At 40.0% G+C, this 23,754-nt stretch overlaps 1 protein-coding gene across 1 annotated transcript in view; it reads right to left on the bottom strand.

The window, feature by feature from the left end:
* Positions 1-23,754, bottom strand: part of LAMA2 (laminin subunit alpha 2) — an 852,154-nt gene that overhangs the window by 349,278 nt on the left and 479,122 nt on the right. Inside the window, exons 20-21 of the mRNA XM_075863715.1 lie at positions 8,625-8,836; positions 6,556-6,662 (exon numbers count right to left, since the gene is read on the bottom strand). Coding sequence (XP_075719830.1) covers positions 6,556-6,662; positions 8,625-8,836 — 319 coding nt within the window. The remainder of the gene's footprint in view (positions 1-6,555; positions 6,663-8,624; positions 8,837-23,754) is intronic.

The following is a 23,754-nucleotide window of genomic DNA, read 5'->3' as shown; positions in this document are numbered from 1 at the left end:
CCGGAGTAGTTGGTTTGTAAGCACCCCGGGGACAACCTCTTGATGTAGGGTAGTTCCATCTCCTACTAGGAAGAGCTTGGATACTCTGGGATTTCCAGGTGGAATTTTTCCTTTCATATACCTGTCTTCTAAACTCACATCGTTTCCCAAAGTACTCAGGTTTACAGATACATCTCCCTGTAATGTCACAGCGTTGGGACATTGAGCCGCTGACGCTGCAGTTACAAGACAGACATACCTGCTTGTCAGAATCCCACCAACAGTTTGGCTTTGAAAGTAGAAGAACAAAGGGAAAGCGTAAGAAAAAGCAGAAGATTGCAAAAGAAATGAAAGGAAAGAGAAATTGTTATGCTGCTGAGTTCTGACATTCATGCAACATGATAATATTACAAGATGAACACAATGTCTTCTTGAAGAATATTACAAATGACAATATCCAATGAATATTTCATGCTTTTTCTACAGCACATCACACAGAAGATTATGCAGTAATTGTAATTAAATGATTGATGATTCTGGACAAATGTCGCTCCATCATTTCTTCACTTACAGTTACAAATCACCGCATCAGTGAAAAAAAGGAAGAATAATATCATATACTGTATAAACCAAACTAAACATATAAAAAAAATGGAATTTGCTCTCCCCCTGCACCTTTTCTACGTCAAATAAAAGCTCTAAATCGTGATGGCCCTAAAGTAGAAAATATATTAATTAATTAATATATTATATTAAAATATTAGTTTAAAAATGAATGTGTTTTTGATTAGTTAAGCTAAGAATTTTGTTATATTAATATTTCATTAATAATATTTTTATTTAATCAGGTAAAACTGGCTGAAAATGTGAAAAATAACAGACTTGTGACATACTTGCTTTGGATCTGTCCCCATAATATTCATTTTCTATTTAAGGGCAGCTTGTCATAGTGACAGGTCCTCTGGGCTATTAGACTTACCGCACCCAAAATTTTTTACTGTTTGATTATTAGCAACTGAGAAAGAATACAGCTGACTCAGTCCACCGCCTCTTGCCACCCCCTCTCCATTGACTGATGGTCCCTGTATGGAGACAGAGGCTACTTTGAGACCATTGAAAAAAGTCCAACTCTGTTGGACTTTACCATGACTCACAGGCAATCAAAAGTCGGCATGTAGTCTTAGTTTAAGACCATATAAATGTCAGAGCTCTGTGTATGGAGGGACACGGAGACACGCACAGGCAGTCCGTGTGCCGCCACATGGTGCTCTGTACATACTGTATTATGGAGTTATTCTCCCCTTTACGCAATGCTGTAAAGCATAGGTTGACACTTGGGCCACACTTTAAACAGATATTATCTACAGCCACTGTATGGGAAAAAGTATATGGACATCCCCCTTAATTATTGAATTCATGTATTTCGGCCAACACCATTGCTAACAGGTGCATAAAATCAAAAACACAGCCATGCGATTTCTATAAACAAACATTGTAGTATAAGGCTGGATTCACACGAGCACATTACGTCCGTAATGGACGGAACGTATTTCGGCCGCAAGTCCCGGACCAAACACAATGCAGGGAGCCGGGCTCCTAGCATCATAGTTATGTACGATGCTAGGAGTCCCTGCCTCGCTGCCGGACAACTGTCCCGTACTGTAATCATGTTTTCAGTACAGGACAGTAGTTCCACGAAGAGGCAGGGACTCCTAGCGTTGTACATAAGTATGATGCTAGGAGCCCGGCTCCCTGCACTGTGTTCGGTCCGGGACTTGCGGGCGAAATATGTTCCTTCCATTATGGACGTAACATGGTCGTGTGAATCCAGCCTCAGTCACACTGAAAACTCAGTAACTCTATGCCACAAATCAGTTTGTGAAGTTTCTGATCTGCCCTGGTCAACGGAAAGAGCTATTGTTGTGAAATGGAAGCGCTAGACCATGCTAACTCACAGAGCAAGGCGGTCATTGCACTATCCTTGCCTATCCTCTATTCCATCACTCACTACAAAGTTGCAAACTGTTTCTGGAAGTGACATCTGCATAAGAAAAGAAGCTTCATGAAATACGTTTCTATGGTCGGGCATTTGCTCACAATCCTATGATCCCCATGTACAATGCCAAGCGTCCGCTGCAGTGGTGTAACACACACCATCACTAGACTCTGTGGACTAAGTTGCAAAGTACTGAAAGTACTAATCTTAGACTGGTTCTATTGGAAAATTACCTGAACACTGTATGTTTTCTTTTCCTCGCATTCGGGATGTTGCATCCTAAATACTAATGCAGAGAGTTTCTCATGTTCAATGAAGTCTGACAAGCCGATATTCAGAAAATCAGAAACAGTGAAATGCCACATTCAGATGCAGGACATCTAAGTAGAACTGTCCGACCTAGCGTAAAAGTGGTAAAAGTGCACCTGGATTTTATATGGTGTTATCTGTGGCCTCTATTTAACTGGGGCTGTTTGAAGAGCACCTGTACCTGACACAGAGGTCTTTGTGGTTGGCACTAATGTGGGCATCTGTGAATTTAACTAATGAGAAATCTGTGGCTGGAGCATTGAAGTGTGACTTTATGGAGGTATCCGTGACTGGCAGTGTGGCTATCTGTGGCTTCTTAGCCTGGTACATTGTTATGGTTAGCCCATAAAGGGGTTTTTGTTGATGGTACACAGCTGTGTGTTGCTCTTTTATGGAACTATGGTTTTAAGGAACTTTTGGGCATATGAAAAATTCAGCAAAACTCTTAGGGAAATATCTATTGACAAAATATTCAGAATTGTGAATACAGTATGCAATGCATTCAACTAATTATGTAGAATATTTCTATATAAAAATTGAAATTATAGGAAAATGACAACCTAGTTGGGAAGGGAAAATGATCCATTTTAGTTGTTTTCCGGCCATAAATAAATCTGCAGGATCTTTTCTTGGCTTGCAATCACACTACTGTTTAGTTGAAAAGAAACTGTTGTTGCCTGGATCAGAGCCAATAAACTTTTTTTTTATGGGTGAGCTCTCAGGGGTGTAGTTACCCACCTAATCGACTATATAAATCAAAATTCACTCTGTTGGATCCTATCAAGCAAAAGAGAGTATTTTTAAAGTTAGTCATGTAGTTGTAAAGTAAATGACGAATCAAGGATGGAGAAACTTCAATATCTCTGCATAGCTGAACCCCATTAAGATATGACGAAGGTATTTTCAACTCGTTCCATTTCAATATACTTTCCCCTTTTATCTCCTGATGGTATTCCCAAAAAATGACTCCCAAACAACCTCTTTCCGCTTCTTTTAAAGAAGAAGTCCCTCCTCTCCCCATGTCACCTAACTTAACCCTTTCCTTGCTTAGCTCCAATTACACTTCTTTCAAACCCCATTCTGTCAGCCTCCCACTAAGTTTTGCTCGCAGTCTGGCATTACTAAACTCTTATTTCTGCACTTCTTACTATTATTTGAAAGGTTATCATACACTGGAACTCCTCTCATTGTATTCTACAAATCCTGTTTACTTTAGAAAACAAACAAAGTAACATGAAGGTGAATGTTTTAAGTTTGAACTTTGGCAAAATGGAAAACTGGATTTGCTGTGGGGGTTTTTTTTTCCCCTAAGAAAATGGAAAAGTACAGTTTGCAAAACTGTAATTTGCATTGCATGACATACTTTGTGAAATTCTTCCGTCATGCTGGTAAACCAGGTTATATATTAATATATATTAACAAAGCAAATGCTTAAGGCATATATTTAAATGGTAAGTGCTTTACACTTCTACTAAGGAATACTTTGCCCATTTGCAATTTGAAAAATTGAAAAGCAATATCTAAAAACATTAAAATTGTATACAGAACGTTCTTTTCTTCCCTGTACATAATAGGTCTGTGTAAGTATAAAGTAAAACCAAATGTTGAATTATTTAAAGTTTCACGGTTTATAACCACCCTATTAACCCTTGTTGTATCTCCACATTTGTAAGTATGTTATTAAAACTATGTTTTCCAGAAAATAAACTAAGGGAAAAGCTCAAATTCTTGCACTAAAACTGTGTGCCAAGGCATGGTATTTTAGAATTAATAAGAGCATGCTTTAGCTGAAAAGGCCCGGCTTAAGATGATGAATGGACTCTTCAAGCACTTTTAGCACAAGTGAATGGTAAAGCAAATCAACAGAAAATCAACTGGATTTGTATGACAGCTTCTGCCTTATATTCATCTGTGGAAGTAAAATGTTAGAAATAAAAGCATGCAGTTTATGTCAAGGGAAGCTGGAGTGCTTCTGAAATGTATTATGATAAGAAAACCATTTTGGCACCATAGTAAAGCAAAAAAAAAATCAATGCATAAATCATATGTTCTGAGAAAGATTTGAATCAAAATACAGAAAAAGTACTTCCGAGCCAGAGGCTGCCGTGTTTTAGATACACTATCAATGTCTACAAGTTGTGTATAGAGCTAGGTAATTTATGAAAAGTATTATCAGATCTACCCATGCAGTTTTTACAAACAAGTTTATTTAAAAAAATGAAAAAAATCCCTTTCTACTGCTTTCTTTCAAACAAGTCTGGGAACGCAATAGAAAAAAAAAAAAACGCTAATACTATATTTGTTTTAATAACATTTTCCCCATTTCTGGGAATCAGATGGAAACCTAACATAATCCCAATTATAGAGTAAAAACCTGGTTGACTGCAGTGAACAGTAACTCAGGGGCGGACTTATGGTCTATGCAGCTGGAGCAGCTGAACAGGGGCCCCAAGGGGTCGGAGAACCCTCTCTGCCACATTGACATTAGTTAGAAGGAACTAACTAAGCAAGAAACTAGAGTCTTGATAGGATTATTTGGAAAGCTTCCACTAATTGAGTAATGTATAAAGGGGCTTGGCTTATTTGTGATGTGGTCAAAGCTTACCGGACTCAAGGGTGGGTATTTGTTACAACATGTAAGGATTCTACCAGATTCAGCAGCATGGTAAGTGTGATTGATGTGTATGTAGTGCAATTGGTCAGTGTGTGATATGTGTCCTATGTCTGTGTGTCTCATTCCAGTGTATAAGTGATGTGTGAATGGTGCTTGTGCATCATGTAACCTATGTGTGAGTGGTACATGTGCAGCATTGGTCCATGGTATTGGTGGTGTATGTGCCAATGGGTCCAGTAAGTGTATGACACATGTGCATTATGAGTTCAGCATCTGAGTGGCGCATGGGTCAAGAGTGGGAGTTGCGTGTGTACAGCACGTGAGTAGTACATTTAGAAAATTGGTACGGCTGGTCAGTGGCGTATGTTTCCTGTGTGTCCATTGTGTGGGTGGCGTATGTGCAGCATGTATACAGTGTTGAATGTCATGTGTTCATTCCTTTTTTAATTACATATATGTTCATTTTATTATATATGAATAATATAGATTTCCTTTTTGCACTTTTGTTGGCATTAAAGGAAGGGGAGCCTATGCACACTTCTTGCTCCTGTGCTGTCAGTGTCTGCCCCTGCAACAACTATGTCAATGGCCTTCATGTATTTAATGGTACCTTCATGTAAGGGTTACGGACGGACCTGTATATTGTGCACAAAAGGCTTACAGTATTAAAATATTCCTACAAGCCCAATAGGACCATCTACAGCACAGTACACTGGGTGTATCACATCAACTAAAGTATGTCTATCAGTTCAGAATCAGAGCACACACTGGGATAAGATTTTGTCGGATTCCCCGAAATCATAGCCATATGAAAGACACAATTTAATTTTTCAGCCCCTTTGCTGTCCTGCTTTGTTTTTTTTGTAAATCCTGTGCACAGATAGGGCACATGGGTTACATTTGTCATTTATTGCCATCTGCTGTTATTGATCAGACCGACTTTATGATATTTACTTCTTTTAAAACGAATGTCTCCAACCTATGAAAATGTTCTTCATGTTTAAGAAAACGTATTATTAATTTTTAATTTTCCGAGCTACATGGGATAATACAAATGCATGATATTTCCCACTATACGAAGGGATTTTCATGTTTTTATTTTATTTTCTTGTATGCCCTATTCTAGATGAGTCCGATTTTGAAAAAAATCAAACAGCTCATTGTATCATGGTCAAATATTTATGTCTATCGGTAGAGGCTGACACCTGCAACAGAAGACCCCTATGCAAGAACAGTATATGAGCTCCTTGTTATCAAATTCACATTTTGAAAGCAGCAGGGTGCTAGTCTAGACCACTTCATTCTTGGTTCTCCAGAAAATCACTCATTGGTGTGCCAATCCATCAGTAATTGTGGGAGGTGGATGGCAGAACCTCCCACAATTACCAGTACCAATGGGCCATCTATCTATCTATCTATCTATCTATCTATCTATCTATCTATCTATCTATCTATCTATCTATCTATCTATCAGCATTCCGTGGCATTTTCTGAAAGAAGTCCATATCCTATAGCCATGAGAACATTAGGACATAGATTAGAACCAACATCAGAGCATAACAATTGTATTAGACCTAAAACCAAAACACAGTGATATTTCCCCATCCTTTTTGCACGTTATAAATTTCTACCCTTAAAATTGTATGCAGAAACTTACCAAGCACTCATCACACTGACGGCCTTTCACATTACTTCTGCACTCACACTGTCCTGTCTGAAGATTGCAAACCGTGGATATAGAGCCATTGATGTTACAGTTACATGCTGTCGGACAAAATTATGTACAGATTAGTCTCCTACATTACTCCCCAGGGAGCTTTAAATACTATTAATTAATAAATGAACTATTCAGCAGAAAATATATAAAAGTCATCCGTACAGACCTTAAAGAATGTTTTCTCATCAAATAAAAATCAAAACAGGAATTATAAATCCCTGAATTATTTTCAGTTCTTTCTGAGGAAGGCTAGAATTACGCATTCAGTTTTTGATGCAATTTGATGTGCAGTTTTTGATGCAGTTTTTTGAGTCAGAGCCAGGAGTGGATTCCAAAGGAATGGGATGTATAAGGGAAGGACTTATAGGTTTACTTCCTTTTGAATCCACTCCTAGATTCCAGCCTTACGATGGCTAACATGATGAATTTGAAAAGGTGAAAGCCACTAATGGCAGCTACTACAGTGCTCATAGTCGTTGTCACTGAGCCTTGCAGAAAACCCTGAACGGCATATTAATTTCTTTGCTCATTTTCTTGTGACTTTCTTGCTGTTGTCTAAAGCTGACCATACGCTATACATTTTATATGGACACTTTCTAGATGGTTGGTCTGCGGAGGTTGTCGTTCTAGACAACATACAGTACGCCTTAAGCATTGTCGATGCTCTGGCTGGGGAATCCACTCCTGGAGAAGCCCCTGATGTTACTATTCATGTATGGAGAGGAATCCTGGGTCAGAGCTTTGCCGACGCTCTGGCCGGGTATTCCCCTCCTAGAGGAAGCCCCAGACATCCCTGTCCATATATGGACAGTGACGTTAGGGACTCCTCCCTGGAGCGGATTCCCCAGCCGGAGCGTTTATGACACACTAGTGAGCCCCAATGGCGCTATGTACAGGGAGGGGGGGTGTAGCACTATGTACATGGGGGTGTGGCACTATCTACAGGGGGTGTGTGTGGCACTATCTGCAAATTGGGGCTGTTTGGCTTTATCTACATGGGGGGGTGGCACTATCTACAGGTGGTGTTTGGCACTATCTCCTAGGGGGGGCAGGATCTACAAGGGGGCGTGGAACTGTATACATGGGGAAGTGTGGCAATATCTACAGGGGGGACGTTGTGCCACCATCTACAAGGAGTGTGTGTGGCAGTATCTACAGGGTGGTGTGTTTGGCAATATCTACATGGGGGTGTGGCACTTTCTCCTAGGGGGGAGTGTCACAGTATCTACAAGGGGGGTGTGGCACTACCCACAGGAGAAGGGAAGGGGGAGATCAGCTGTCAGGAGCAGTGATCTGACAGATTTCAGTTTAAAGATGTGCATTGCTTTTAAAACTGGAAATGCATTGTAGATAGCTGTCGGCCAAAGCTTGTTTGTCCGACAGCTATTCCTTCCGATTCCCCCATACACATGCACACTTTGCTCGGCTATGCATGCATATGCTCTCCTGGAGAAAGCCGCTGCCACACTCCTCTGGCAGTGGCTTATCTAATAATGAACAAAATAATCGGACATGTTTAAATTCAACATGCCCAACCCTTCTCTACCCGAGCATCTTCCATCGAGGAGTGTTGGGACGCCTGTATACACGTTGGATGCTTGGCCGCTCCCGCAAAAATCGTTCTAAAATCTAACGTGTGTGGCCAGCTCAACAAGTCAGCTGTTAGAGAACATATAATCAAAAAAGTAATGAAACCTTTTAGAAGAGGGAATTTCATATACATGGATTTAGAATGTATATTTGAAGGAGTTGTGCAGAATTAGAAAAACAAATCTTTTTTTTATAAAACAGTTCCACTCTTTCCATCAGATGTGTCTGGTATTGAGACTCAACCCCATTCAAATATAAATAAGGCTGAATTGCAGTACCAGTCACATCCCATGGACAAGACAAGTGGCGTTTCTGGAATTAAAAAAAGCAGACCCTTTGTTTTAACTCTGTAATACCCCTTTATCTATATTGTCCAATATTTTATTAGAAATGTAAACAAGCGGAGAGAAGATACTTACTCTGACAGCTCCTTGGCCCAAGAGCATCTCCAAAATATCCTTCTGCACATTTATTGCAATATTTTCCAGTTACACCTGGCTTACATATAAGACATTCTCCTGTTTCACTGTCACAACAGCCTGGTGCTGAAAGGTCAAGGTTGTCATTGCATTGGCAGGGTTTGCATGATCCTCCTGGTAGTAGTGGTTGGCCAAAATACCCATCAGCACATCTAAAAGACGCAACAATTCAGTAAAGGAATTCAGAATTTAGTAGAGAACGCAGACACAATGATAGTAAATACAAATTCTCCTACATGTTCAGAGCCACATCAATGACAATAGGGGGCAGTATTACAGTCATTTTTGATGATGTAGTAAAATACAGGGCAGTGGCTGAATGGGCCACAGAAATAACAACCTCTTTAATAAGCTAAAAATGTGGGGATAACTGGCTCAGACCCATTGAGAGGATGTAAGTCATTATATATGTTCATTAGCTTAAGTGAACTGCTTGATATTTGCTTTGATGTCACAATTGGTACCTCTGTGGGCTATTTAGTGGATGCAATTGCAGGTGCTTTCAAAAGGTCAGCCCTATTAAAGAAAACAGTACTGTAACTTCTTTATATTGCATTTTCATTCATATACCTGGTGAAGATACGGTTCTAGGTGTATTAGGTGTAGCATGCTATTCAAAGGGTGCCCTGTTGTAATTTGTGTTAAACTTAATAAGTATTTCATTGTGCTACCTGATGAATAATAGAAACAAACATATTGATATGTGTTCTATTCATCTTTTCCGTCAGATGTGGATCGCTGCATGAACACAAGCACCACTGCTATATGTTACATGCTAAAGAATGGTGTCAGTCACACTAAGGCCAGGATCACACACACCATATTGATGCAGTTTTTGTGGTAGTTTTTGTCTCCGTTTTTTGTGAGTGGACACAAGAGAACGGAGATGCATTTGCCATTTTTTTATACCTTTCCTGTTTTTTGATCCACTTTTGTCTTTGGCTCAAAAAACAACACCAAAAACAGCCAAAATCTACTACAAAAACGACATTAATACTGTGTGTGTGATCCTGGTCATTGGCCAAAATCACACACACAGTTTTTATGCCGTTTTTAATGCAGTTTTTGGTTATTTTTTTTAAACCAATGCCAGAAGTGGATCCATAAACGAAGAAAAGGTATAAAGAAAAGATGGACGCAACTCCTTTTTTTGTGTCCACTACTATGCTTGGCTCAAAAAATGGAGTCAAAAACTGGCATAAAAACTGCATCAAAACTGTGTGTGTGTGTGTGTGTGTGCGTGCGTGCGTGCGTGCGTGCGCGCGCGTGCGTGCGTGCGTGCGTGTGTGTGTGTATGTGTGTGTCTGTGTGATCCCGGCCTTAGACGCTACATAATAATTAGAGTAAGGAATTTTCTAAAATGTTTGGGTGCTTTATATCCATGGTGCCCATGGAGAGAATACAGAAGACCGCTCTGTTCACCATGATGGTTACTTTTAATTTGCAACTATCCCATTCATTTTCTCTTTGACCAAACTGTAGCAAGTTTCCAAGATTTTAATAACGAATGATCTTAGTATGAAAATGTGTTCAATGAGTTTAGCTTTATATTAACGTGGGGGACTACATAGCTAAAATTATAGAGGCAGATATCCCACAAAATGTGGAACATTATTTCCTCAACCCTACATCCTCAGAAACAAAGTGATGTGGCCCCTGAGACAAGATCCCAATGTAATAATACCTTATAACGTCCTAAAGTATTGTGTTCAGAGACATTTTGAATGACAGTGTTGAATGAGTGTTGGACAATTGCAAAAGATCTTAATGTAGCAGCTACTGAATTGCAGACAGTGAGAATATTAATGTTCCATGGTGATAAAGTACAGTAGATTCTGGAACATAATGCCTAAAGCTAAATTCCTAATTAACTCCCTGAAATATCTTGCATTTTGTTACAGTTGACTGGCAACAGAGAACTTTTTAGTAAAAAGATGGCAGATGCCATATATTTTACTGCAATATTTATTAGGCAAATACATATAATGTGCCTGAATCTCACCAAAAGGACAAGCCAGATTAATTATAACATATTTGAATAAATTGTATAGTATTAAAATATATTACACTATCTGCATAAGGGTAGTAAATTGATACATTTCAGAGAAAAGTATAATTCTAAAATGCAATTATGATGCTTTCATATAAGATGGAGATAGCCTTTATATAACCTAGATGAAATCCAGAAATATTAATAACTTCACGGAAAAAAAAAATGTCTGCATTGGATAATACGTAGGCAAAGCATATTCATAATGTTAATTCGGCACTGAACCACAATTGCAATGGTTATGTATGTTATTGTATGACATTTATTAATTCAGACAACCAGAATTCTTAGAACAACTGGAATTTCACAACAATAAGTTTATTTTTGGAGATCCTGTGTTGTTCAATATCTTTGTCTTTTGTGCAATTTGTATGCCAATCTACCTCTTCACATAAGAGGACAGTAGCATATGTGTTTTGGGGAGGGCTGTCTGTATTGCAGCATTTGAATGCATTGTAGAGTCGTATCTAGACTTTCCTTCACACAGGGCAACAATTGAGTTTGCGGTCAGCCCTATATTTAAATACCCAGACCAAATCATAGTGGCTTGTGGTATTCCACCTAGCAAGTGGGCAACCCTTTTCCTAGATATGACCTTGTTGCATTAGATACAAGCTCGGCAAGCCATTGCAGTCTAGTTTGCGACCATAGCTGTGGTCTCAATTTTTATTGTTACCCCCATCATAGTCGCCTGGGTCTCTGTGATCAACTCCAGAGGTCACTCGTGCAGGACCACATACAAAGGAACAACCTCAACAACCCTCCCAGGCTGAGAAAGCTGACTAGCTTTCTCAGCCTGGTCGCTAGCTGCACTTCAGCTGCAAGCCACTCATCCCTATAGACATTTCCACACAATAGGGGCAAAGAGACCACGAGTAAAGGCAATAAGAGGGACATTACCTCTCCATGAAATCCCTGTAATTTTTCCAAAGCCTATACTTTGACTAGAACTTTACTCATTATATCAGCATGAGATTCCTGAGTGCTATCTCAGCCACTTCATGGGTCTTGACCCAAATGTTTCTGGACTGTAATATTTTTATCTAATACATTGCTTCTAAGTGAGTTAGGAGAGGAGTCTGACAGCGGAGTAAATGTGCTCACTGAGCTGAACATTGCATAAGCATTCCTGACTTACACAAGAGAAATTCAAGGATGTCCAATGTATATCGAAACCTACACACATTCAAGGCAATATTGAAAGATTCATTAAGAAGATGAGGTCATCTGCCTCACCTAGAGAAGAAGCAATGGCTCTGACAAAAGCAAAGGAGCCACAAATACGATTCAAAGAAGAATCTGGCATAAACCAAGGTAGCGAAGGAGATGAACCAAGTCAACGCTCAGAACTACCAGTGCTCAGATAATTTTTCAGATGACTTTTAATGGAATCCTAGTCAAAAACTTACAAGAAATCAAGCATAAGATTAAACAAATGGGCACCAGAGTCTAAACCAGGGACGTTGCTATCACTGGGCCATCAGGGCCCAAGCCCAGATCTTCGGCCCACTGCCCCAGATCCCTGGGCGACTGCCACATTCAGTGGTGCAGCTATAGGGGTCGCAGCGTTTGCAATTGCGACTGGGCCCCCAAAGCCAAAGGGGGCCGCGGCCCCCCACACCTCATCTATAAAAAACTTCTATGGTAGATGGGACCAATATAATAAAATACACAGGCCCCTGTTACTATAGAAATTACACTTTACTTACCGTCCTCCTTCCCGAGTGCAGCGGAAGTACTGATGTCTTCTCACGTTATGACGTCACGACGCTGTGCGCCGCGCATGTCGTCTTGACGCGGGATGGTATCAGGACATTCGTTGCACCTGGTGCAGAAGAGGAGGGTAAGTGTAATATTACTGTCTACTGGGGTCCTGTATCCAAGCCTACCTTGTGGTAGGCTTAGATACAGGGTCTCACAGATCGTATCACACATGGACCCTGTATCTAAGCCTACCACATGTTAGGCTTAGATACATGGCCCCAGCAGACAGTAATCTTTTACTGTATAAGATAACTGTCTGCTGGGGCCCTGTATCTAAGCCTAACATGTGGTAGCCTTAGATACAGGGCCCATCGGACAGGGTCACACATGGTGTGATCCTGTCTTCTGGGCCCTGTATCTAAGCCTACCACATGGTAGGCTTAGATACATGGCCCATGTGTGACCCTATCTGATGGGTCATGTATCTAAGCCTACCACATAGTAGGCTTAATTACAGGGCCCCAGCAGACAGTAGTCTTAAACAGTATAAGATTACTGTTTACTGCGGCCATGTATATAAGCCTAGCTTGTGGTAGGCTTAGATACATGGTCTAACAGACAGTATCACACATGGACCTGTGTCTAAGCCCACGACATATGTTATTAATGTTTTTTTGTGTTTGTGTTTTTTTACAGGTTCGGTCATTGGACTACTTCGAATTCAAGGACTACATAAATGATAGCTTTTTATTTTCAATAATATGGTTAATGAGGGTTGTGTGTTTTTTTTTTATTTCAATAAAATATTTTTTCTATGTCTTTGTATTTTCTTTTAAACTTTATTACTACCAGCTTAGTAATGGCCGCTGGCTGATAGACAACGTCCATTACTAAAGCAGGGCTTAGTCTTAGCTGGTGAAAAGGTTAACACTAACCTGCATTATTATCCCAGTACCCATCACCACCAGAGGTACCCGGAAGAGCCGGGTAGGATCCAGTTCCCAATCCATCTGTAGTGAAGGACGTGCGCTGGGGAGGCAGCAGGCTGGTATTATTAGACTGGGAAAGCCCAAAAAGAGTGGGCCTTCCCACCCTGGTAATGCTAGCCTGCTGCTGTTATGTTGCATTTGGCTGGTTGTCAAAAAATGGGGGCACCCCACATAGTATTTTTGGAAAAAACAAAATGCCCCCCCCACTTTTCTTTATCAGCCAGATACAACACAGCAGCAGCAGGTTAGCATTACCAGGGTGGGAAGGGCCCCTGTTGTTGGGCTTTCCCAGCCGAATAAAACTGGCTTGCAGCCACCCCAGTACCGGATCATCACTGCAGGTGTTCGGGTACTGAATCGTACCCGGCTCCACCCAGTACCCCTGGTGGTGGTGGGTACCGGGTTAATAATGTGGGTTAGTGTTAGCCTCTGCAATGGCTAACACTAAGTCCCACTTTAGTAATGGACGTTGTCAATCAGCCAGTGGCCATTACTAAGGTGGTAGTAATAAAGTTTAAAAAAATATATAAAGACATAGAAAAAATACACACAACCCTCATTAACTATTTTATTGAGAATATAAAAAGTTTTCATCAAAGTAGTCCTCGAATCCGACGTAGTCCAACATCCAAACCTGTGCAAAATCATACACACACAATAAGCAAAGCAATTATTATACTTACCTTTCCTGGGTCCGGCGCTGGAGTCACAATGTCAGCGAGCTGTGCCCTATATCCAGGGGCGTAGCTAAAGGCTCATGGGCCCCGTTGGGGCTAAAGGCTCTTGGCCCCCCCAAACTTCTCATGGCCGACGGCTCGCAGCTTTCAGCTGCATCGCTGGGTCTCCTAAGTGACCCAACGATACAGCACTAGCAGCCAGGAGCGTCACTTATGTCTTGAAATGTCAGGGGAAATAGCTCCAATACATATACCCCCCCCAAAAAAAATGTGTGTGCGTATATGTGTATATAGGAAACAGCATATCTATAGAACTACGACCCTTTAGCAATAAATAGGATTAGATACAGAGGCCCAGCAGACAGTATTACACATGATGGGATTAGATACAATAGCTCAGCAGACAGTATAACACATTATAGGATTGGATACAGTGGCTCAGCAGAAGAGTATCACACATGATAGGATTAGATACAGTGGCTCAGCAGACAGTATGACACATGATTGGATTAGATACAGTCGCTAAGCAGACAGTATCACACATGATAGGATTAGATATAGGGCCCAGCTCACTGACATTGCGGCTCCAGCGCTGGACCCAGGAAAGGTAAGAATAATTGTTTAGCATTTTATGTGTTATAAATTATTTTTGTGTGTTTGTGTTATTTTACAGGTTTGGTTGTTTGACTACGTCTAATTCGAGGACTACTTCAATTACAGCGTTTTTTTATTCTCAATAAAATGGATAACAAGGGTTGTGTGGGATTTTTATTTCAATAAAATATTTTTCCTATGTCCTTATAGTTTTCTAATTTTATTACTACCACCTTAGTGATGGCTGCTGGTTGATTGACAGCGTCCATTACTAAGGTGGGGCTTCGTGTTAGCCGGTGCAGAGGCTAACACTAACGCCCATTATTACCCCTGTACCCACCGCCACCAGGGGTACAGGGAAGGGCCGGGTACGATCCAGTACCCGACCATCCGTAGTGATGGTCGGGTACTGGGGCAGCAGCAGGGTGGTATTATTAGGCTGGGAAAGCCCAAAACCAGTGGCCCTTCATACCCTGGTCATGGTAGCCTGCTTCTGCTATGTTGTATCTGGCTGGTTATAAAAATGGGGGGGACCCCATAATCACTCTTTCCAATTAAAAAAAAAAGCAGAAAGCCACCTCAAAAATTCCCTCCATTAAGTCAAAGGAAGGAAAACTTTTATACGCAACAGAAAGTATAACTGCTCAATTTAGAGATTTCTATCACAAGCTTTATAATATTTCATTGTCAGAATCTAATAAGACTTGCGAACAAAAAGCTAATGCAATCCAGAATATTTTTAATCCCTTAGCCTAACATCCATATCTCCTGAAGAAAAAAGCCTCTTAATTAACCCCTTTACACTTCTAGAAATAAAAAAGGCTCTCAAGTCCACTAAAAAAGGTAAAAGTCCAGAATTAGATCGTTTTCCAGTAACGTATTATAATACATTTAAAGATACTTTGATGCCTTAGGTATGCAATGATACTTTGCAGAAAAAACAACTACCTGGCCACATGCTACATATATAATATCAGTAATACCCAGAGAAGAGAAATATCACACCCTATGTAACATAGTTACATAGTTGATAAGGTTGTAAAAAGACACAGGTCCATCAAATTCAACCTATAATCCTACCGTATTGATCCAGAGGAAGGTAAAAATCCCTCATGAGGTTGATGCCAATTGCCTCATTAGGGTAAAAATTCCTCGCTGACTCCAAATTTGGCAATCAGAATAAATTCCTGAATCAACATCCCATCTCCAGAATTTAGTACTCATAACCTATAATATTATATTTTTCAAGAAAGGCATCAAGGCCCTTCTTGTACTTGTTCAAAGAATGAGCCATCATAGCAAAGCAAAAAAAGGGAGTGAAGTCCAAAATACTCATGTTCAAAACTTTACTTGTTGTCGGAGGAGGTCATGATAAAGTGGGGCCCTATTCCAACTTTTGCTATGGGGTTTCATGGTAATTTGTTGTGTACCTGAATAATAAGAAATGTCTACTTTTAGTTTGGATGGAATTTGGGTTACATATTAAGGAATCACATTATCTGAAATTAAAACATGATCAAACAATTGAAAGGAACACTGGGCACAACTGATGCACTAGCCCAGATTTACTATTTTTGCTGTGCAGATTTCTAAACTAAGACTTTTCTTGGTGCAAATCAATTTAGACAAATTTATTATTCATTGACGCCAAAAAGAATATAAGTTTGCATCTCACTAGACGCTTTTCAAAAGTGTCTACAAAAGGGAGTGTGGCTTAAAATGTGCCGATGTGCGCCAAAAAACATGCGTAAACTAAGCAAACCATAAGAAAAAGTATCTAACATATCTAGCAAGATGCGCCAATTTTATCCGACAGCTTGTGCCTCTTTGATAAATTTGGCGCATCTTTTGACAACGTAAACTTAGTCGAGGCAGTCTAAATATAAACAGAATTAGTAAATCTGCCCCAATGTATTTTGTCTAATGCAGATATTGTGAAATACAGGGCCTGTAATGGTGTTCATGACAGATTATCTCTGGTGTTCTCTGATTCTCCGAGTCACGCACGCCCCTGAGTCGCTGCACTAGGCATATTACAGTATACGGATGTAGCCATCTTTAACTTGACTCTGATAACTTGCTGCAGCGTGATATCAAACAAAAGCCATTGAAAAGTCATTGAAAAAGTCAAGATAAAGGATCTAGCCATTGTTTATTTAATGAGTTAACAGTCAAGGTAAAGCCGGCTACCTCTGTATATGTTTTGACTAAAGTGTTCCCTTAAATTTTCCCAGGCTTCTCTACAATCCATCATGAAGCTGAAGCCTCTTTTCTACAGATAAAGTAAACCGCTGCGTATAGATTTCAAATGGCTTTAAAACAGCAGTGAATACCCTTAGGCCCTGTTCACACGGAGCATTTTGGCGCTGCTTTTGATGCGGAAACCGTCAAATGGGAGTTGCATTTTTTTGCCCACGGCGCTCTACTCCGCAGAGAGTTTTGACCTGCCTGAAAAAACTCTGTGTGAACAGGGCCTTAGGTTGCCTGCAGTAGAAATGATTCATCTAAGAACAATATACCGGTGTATTGCACACATTCTCTAAATATAGATACACTATGTAGGTTATAAGATGATAACTGTACGTGGATTGTATTTTATAAGTTCATATTTATAATATTAAAAGCTTATGTGCATGTAACGCTCTCTGTTTGTCTCAGTGTTTGGTCATTTGTTTGGATTGCTTGTCATTTTACTTGATTGTTCGTTATCTCCACAATTATGAAGCGCTGCTAAGTTTATACGGCGCTATATAAAGATTATTATTGTAAATACAGGTATCAATTTTGTCCTATAAAAATACTGTGTGTATACGTTATATATATGTATGCTCCTCAACATTGAAGTTGCAATGCCAAGAAGTAAAAGTTTTGAAATTGTGGAAATCACAGGATCAATAGACATGTTAATGATATGCATATGATAATAAAGAGGAAACTAAAAATTCCAAACATCTTAATTTATTCAGTATCGAGTATAAGCGCCACTCTCAGAAATACACGCACTTACACGCCTTGGCATGCTATCATTGAGATTATTAATGGTGGTCCAAGGAATGTTTTGCCACACTGAATGCACTTTGGCATGCAAATCATCAATATTTTAAAGGCAGCAATACAGCTTCCTTTAAAATTGCGACCAATGGCGTCCTAGATGTGCTCGATGGGAGACCAGTCCGGAGACGCTGCAGGTCATATCAGCACGTTTAGGCCACGCAGGCTGCTCACAATAGCACGAGCAACATGGGATACGGTGTTGTCCTGTTGAATAATGACTTCTGGGACACTTTGGAGAAATGCCCATACCACTGGTCCCACGACCAAATCAATGTAACGTTCAGCTATTAGTGTACCTGAAATGAAGACTAGAGGGGTCCGGCGTAATGCTACCCCAAACCATAATCCCAGGAGTAGGACCGATGTGACGTTCCCTTGTGAAGGTCTATTCACGGCGTTGCCCACGTGGTTTCCAGACCAATCTCCGACTCTCATTGTGTCCAAGACAAAAGCGGGGCTCATCACTGAAGAGAATAGACCTCCATTTCATCATCCATTGCCATCTTGCTGTGCACCATGATAGTGGTCAATGAAACACCTTTAGCTGGACATCTGGCTTGTAGCCCAATGTCGTGCAAACAACTTCTGATGGTTTGTGTAGACACTCGTTGCCGCCTTAGCCGTGGGATGTGACATCCAATTACTCTTGCAGCACAGAATGGATCACTACGCGCCATTCTTCCAATCTGATGATCCGTCCATGCAGAAGTTCGCCTCCGTGCACCTCTTGCTGTCATTCTCCTTAGAGGCTGTTCTCCCAACCTCCAAGACACGCAACATTGAACAGTGCTGACATCTTGGCCTAGGTCCATAGCAATCTGCCGGAGTAGTAGACCAAGGTCTTTCAGTTCAAGGATTCTGTCCCCCCCAATTTGTGACACGTCGACAAACTGTAGGCATCGAACAATCACAAATCTTTGCTTTCAATGTGGATTTTATGCCCCTCCCAAATGCTACAAATTGGAGCCAGGTGCTTGAAAATGTGATCATTTGCCCTTCTTGCTGTTGCAACTTTAATGTTGAGGAGTATGTGTGTATACAGGGTGGGCCATTTATATGGATACACCTAAATAAAATGGGAATGGTTGGTGATATTAACTTCCTGTTTGTGGCACATTAGTATATGGGAGCGGGGAAACTTTTCAAGCTGGGTGTTGACCATGGTGGCCATTTTGAAGTCTGACATTTTGTATCCAACTTTAGTTTTTTCAATGGGAAGAGGGTCATGTGACACATCAAACTTATCGAGAATTTCACAAGAAAAACAATGATGTGCTTGGTTTTAACGTTACTTTATTCTTTCATGAGTTATTTACAAGTTTCTGACCACTTATAAAATGTGTTCAAAGTGCTGCCCATTGTGTTGGATTGTCAATGCAACCCTCTGCTCCCACTCTTCACACACTGATAGCAACACCACAGAAGAAATGCTAGCACAGGCTTCCAGTATCCGTAGTTTCAGTTGCTGCACATCTCGTATCTTCACAGCATGTGTCAGGGTGTCAGGTCCAAGAATTCCTAGATGAACAGTTTCCTGGAAAGTGGATTGGTCGTCATGGGCCAGTTGAATGGCCCCCTAGGTCTCCTGATCTGACCCCCTTAGACTTTTATCTTTGGGGTCATCTGAAGGCAATTGTCTATGCTGTGAAGATACGAGATGTGCAGCAACTGAAACTACGGATACTGGAAGCCTGTGCTAGCATTCCTTCTGCGGTGTTGCTATCAGTGTGTGAAGAGTGGGAGAAGAGGGTTGCATTGACAATCCAAAACAATGGGCAGCACTTTGAACACATTTTATAAGTGGTCAGAAACTTGCAAATAACTCATGAAAGAATAAAGTAACGTTAAAACCAAGCACACCATTGTTTTTCTTGTGAAATTCTCGATAAGTTTGATGTGTCACATGACCCTCTTCCCATTGAAAAAACTAAAGTTGGATATAAAATGGCCAACTTCAAAATGGCCGCCATGGTCAACACCCAGCCTGAAAAGTTTCCCCCCTCCCATATACTAATGTGCCACAAACAGGAAGTTAATATCACCAACCATTCCCATTTTATTTAGGTCTATCCATATAAATGGCCCACCCTGTATATTATATTATACATATATATATATATATATATATATATATATATATATATATATATATATATATATATGTGTGTGTGTGTGTTTGTTTCCCTCCTGACCTTCATGTTTCAGTTGCGGTTGCTGTACATGCCTTTGATACGCACAAGAAACTAGTCTTGATGTCCAGTGGAGTTTTTCTGAATTGAAGAAACTGTATCCTGCATAGTACTAATGTGACCGGTTTCTGAAGTCATTAACATCACAGCCGGCCGCTTAGCTGGGGTATGGTGACTGCTGAAGCAGACAGGAAAGGAATGACAGAAATAGAATACAGTAACAGGAAGAGGAGCAGCGGGTCTGATGAATGAGGACAGGTGACTGACTGTATATTCATTCACATGGCTTGTCTCTGACCTCATGGAAAAACAATATATTTGCAAGAATCTCTTATAAGCAGTCGGTAAACAATAATATATATTATTATTATTATTATTATTTTTGCAGATCCATTTTCATTAGCAATTTTGTGTAATAACAAGAAGAAATTTTAGCTGAATTTCTAGGTTGAAAAAAAGGGTTTAAACCTATATTATGGTTTTTATGATTATTTAAATAAAGCATGCCCATCGTCCTTAGGCTGTGTTTATATGACACGGTCAATTTGAGTTTTTTGCTGCGATTATACATAAATGACAGTGACGTATGAACACTGCCTTACTTCTGTGCTGATTAATTTCATAATAGATCTTAATAGGGCTCAGAGCTCCATTTATTCTAATACAGAGCTCCAAATTCCCTGCTTTACATCAGGTAACCATAGGGTTAAATTATACGATTCTTGCTAGCTCCAGGAACTGGATAAAGATTGATTTTGATTTAATTTTGACTTTTGATTCCACTTTTTTCAAAGTACTGTATAGTTTTCTTTCTGAAAAATTATTTTACCAACTGCTACATATCTGTTAAGCAATGTTTGTGACCCACAAAAATCACACCAATGGCACTAAGCCACAAAGAAAGTTTAGCAAATCTATATGGGGATGTATAGGATTAGAAATATGTGGCTGCCTTCTTCCAAAAACAGTGCCACGATTGTCCACAGGTTTTGTGTGGTATTGCAGCTCAGTTGCATCCACTACAATAGAACTGAGTTAGCACCTATAATACCCTTCGAAAAATATATAACAAAACAAGAATTAGCACCTATAATACCCTTCCTGGCGAAGGGTGCAAAACGCGCGTCGATGTGTTCCTCTCTAAGATCACTGACAGCCATCATGCCAGCAACAGGTAATGGAGACTAATTTATGTTCACCACTAAAATGTGTTAGTGCTATACTTTAAATATTACCTTATAGACTGTACTGAAGTTGGATTGTGCTAGAGGGAATCTGTTTAGAGGCATACTATATGCTCTCCCTGTGTATTTTTGCCTTACCTGCTGTATACCATACATCACTATACTTATATGGCTATGGTGGTAATTTTCTGATGATCTCAGAGTTTCTTTTTTTAAGTATGTTTTAATATTTGTATGTATATTTATGTGGGTTCTGGGGGGTTTCCATATTTATGGAATAATAAAATAAATATTTTTGGACTAAATACATGTCTAAGATTTATTTGTCACACAGTATGTGCATGTGAGACATATATAGGTTTTCTACAATAGAACTGAGCTTCAATATCCAACACAAACACATGGACTTAGTTACATAGTTACAGTTAGTACGGGTAAAAAAAACAAAACGTCCATCAAGTTCACCAAGGGATGGAAAAAAATCAAAGAACTTTGTTTTACCCCTATTGATCCAGAGGAAAGTTTAATCCAACTGGATCAACATTCAAACAAGAAACACATTGACACATATTTTTTTGTTCTAGGAAATGATCTAAGCCTTTTGTAAAGCCATCTACTGTCCCTGCTGTGACCAGCTCCTGCGGTAGGCTATTCCATAGATTCACAGTTCTCACAGTAAAGAAGGCTTGTCGCCTCTGCAGGTTGAACCTTTTTTCTCCAGACGGAGGGAGTGCCCCCTTGTTTTTTGAGGGGGTTTTACATGGAACATGTTTTCACTATATTTCTTGTATGGGCCATTCATATATTTATATAAGTTAATCATATCCCCCCTTAGTCGTCTCTTTTCAAGGCTAAATAGGTTTAATTCTTCTAACCTTAGAATCTTAATCTTAATCTTTTAATTTAGAATCTCCATGCCCCTTATTAGTTTAGTTGCTCTTCTTTGTATTTTTTCCCAACTTCAGGGCATGCTTTCTATGAACTGGAGCCCAGAACTGAGCTGCATATTCTAGATGAGGCCTCACTAATGCTTTGTAAAGTGGTAATATTATATCCCTGTCCTGCGAGTCCATGCCTCTTTTAATACACGACAATATCCTGCTGGCCTTTGAAGCAGCTGATTGACATTGCATGCTGTTATTTAGTTTATGATTTACAAGTACACCCAGATCCTTCTCAACAATTGACTCCCCCAGTGTAGCTCCCCCTAGGACATATGATGCATGCAGGTTGTTCGTACCCAGATGCATAACTTTACATTTATCTACATTAAACCTCATTTGCCAAGTGGACGCTCAAAGACTTAGTGTGTCCAAATCAGCTTGCAATTCACAAACATCTTCCATAGTCTGAACTATATTACATAGCTTGATGTCATCTGCAAAAATAGAAATAGTGCTATTAATCCCATCCTCTATATCATTAATAAATAAGTTGAATAATAGTGGTCCCAGCACTGAACCCTGGGGTACACCACTTATAACCGGGGACCATTTATAGTAGGAATCATTGACCACAACTCTCTGGATACGGTCCTTGAGCCAATTCTCAATCCAATTACAAACTATACTTTCTAAGCCTATAGAAAGCTGAGAAAAAAAGGGTTTTAAATTGTGTCAGTAGATAGAACACAAGCTGGACACAAAAAACCTATATGCTATATTCTATGTGCACACACAAAATAAAAAACGTCTCAAAATACGGAGTTGTTTTCAAGGGAAAACAGCTCCTGAATTTCAGACATCTTTTAAGCCACTCGCGATTTTCGCTGTTTTTCTATAGAGTCGATGAAAAACGACTCCAAAAACGTCCCAAGAAGTGACATGCACTTCTTTTTCGCGGGCGTCTTTTTACGTGCTGTTTTTGGAAAACGATGCGTAAAAAAACACCCCGTCGGAACAGAACGCCGTATTTCCCATTCAAGTCAATGGGCAGATTTTTGTAAGCATTCTGCTTCCATTTTTTCAGGTGTTTTTGAGGTGTAAACGCCCCGAAATAAGCCTGAAAACACTCCATGTGAATATACCCTTAATCCGTTCACAGAATCACACACAACAGCACAACTTTTTTAACTCCACTTATTACACAAGCCACTTAGTCCAGCATGCTTAGTGATGCGCTGTTTCTATAAGAAAGCAGCCATTTTATCTAACCCTGTACAAGCCCTTTAGGCCTCAAGCAGACATCCGTGGCCATTTGAACATCCGTAAATCACGGATCCGTATAATACAGACCACACACGAATGGCTTCCGTGTGTGGTCGATGATTTTAGCGGACCAAATTAATAGAAAGGCCTAGACTGATCCATGAAAAACGGACAGGAATATGACCTGTTCTATTTTTCGTGGAATGGACGCACGAAACTGTTCAAATAACGGAAGTGTGCATGGCACCATAGAAATAAATGGGTCAGTGTGCCATCCGTTAAAAAAACGGATAGCACACTGAAGCATTTCATTGAAGTGTGCTTGGGCCTTGAGCCATGTTTCAATGTACGCTTACATATGGGCGGCATGTTACAGGGCAAGGTTCATTCTCATAATATCCAAAACCGCACAATAATATTATGCCACTAGGCTAATACTGTAGAAGAGGTTAAAGAATACACCGCAGTCATAGTTATGAGAG

Source organism: Rhinoderma darwinii, chromosome 4 (assembly GCF_050947455.1).
Source record: "Rhinoderma darwinii isolate aRhiDar2 chromosome 4, aRhiDar2.hap1, whole genome shotgun sequence".
In the NCBI taxonomy this organism is placed as follows: Eukaryota; Metazoa; Chordata; class Amphibia; order Anura; family Rhinodermatidae; genus Rhinoderma; species Rhinoderma darwinii.
Note: the sequence above shows the minus strand (reverse complement) of the source record. Positions and strands in the feature narration are given on the sequence as shown.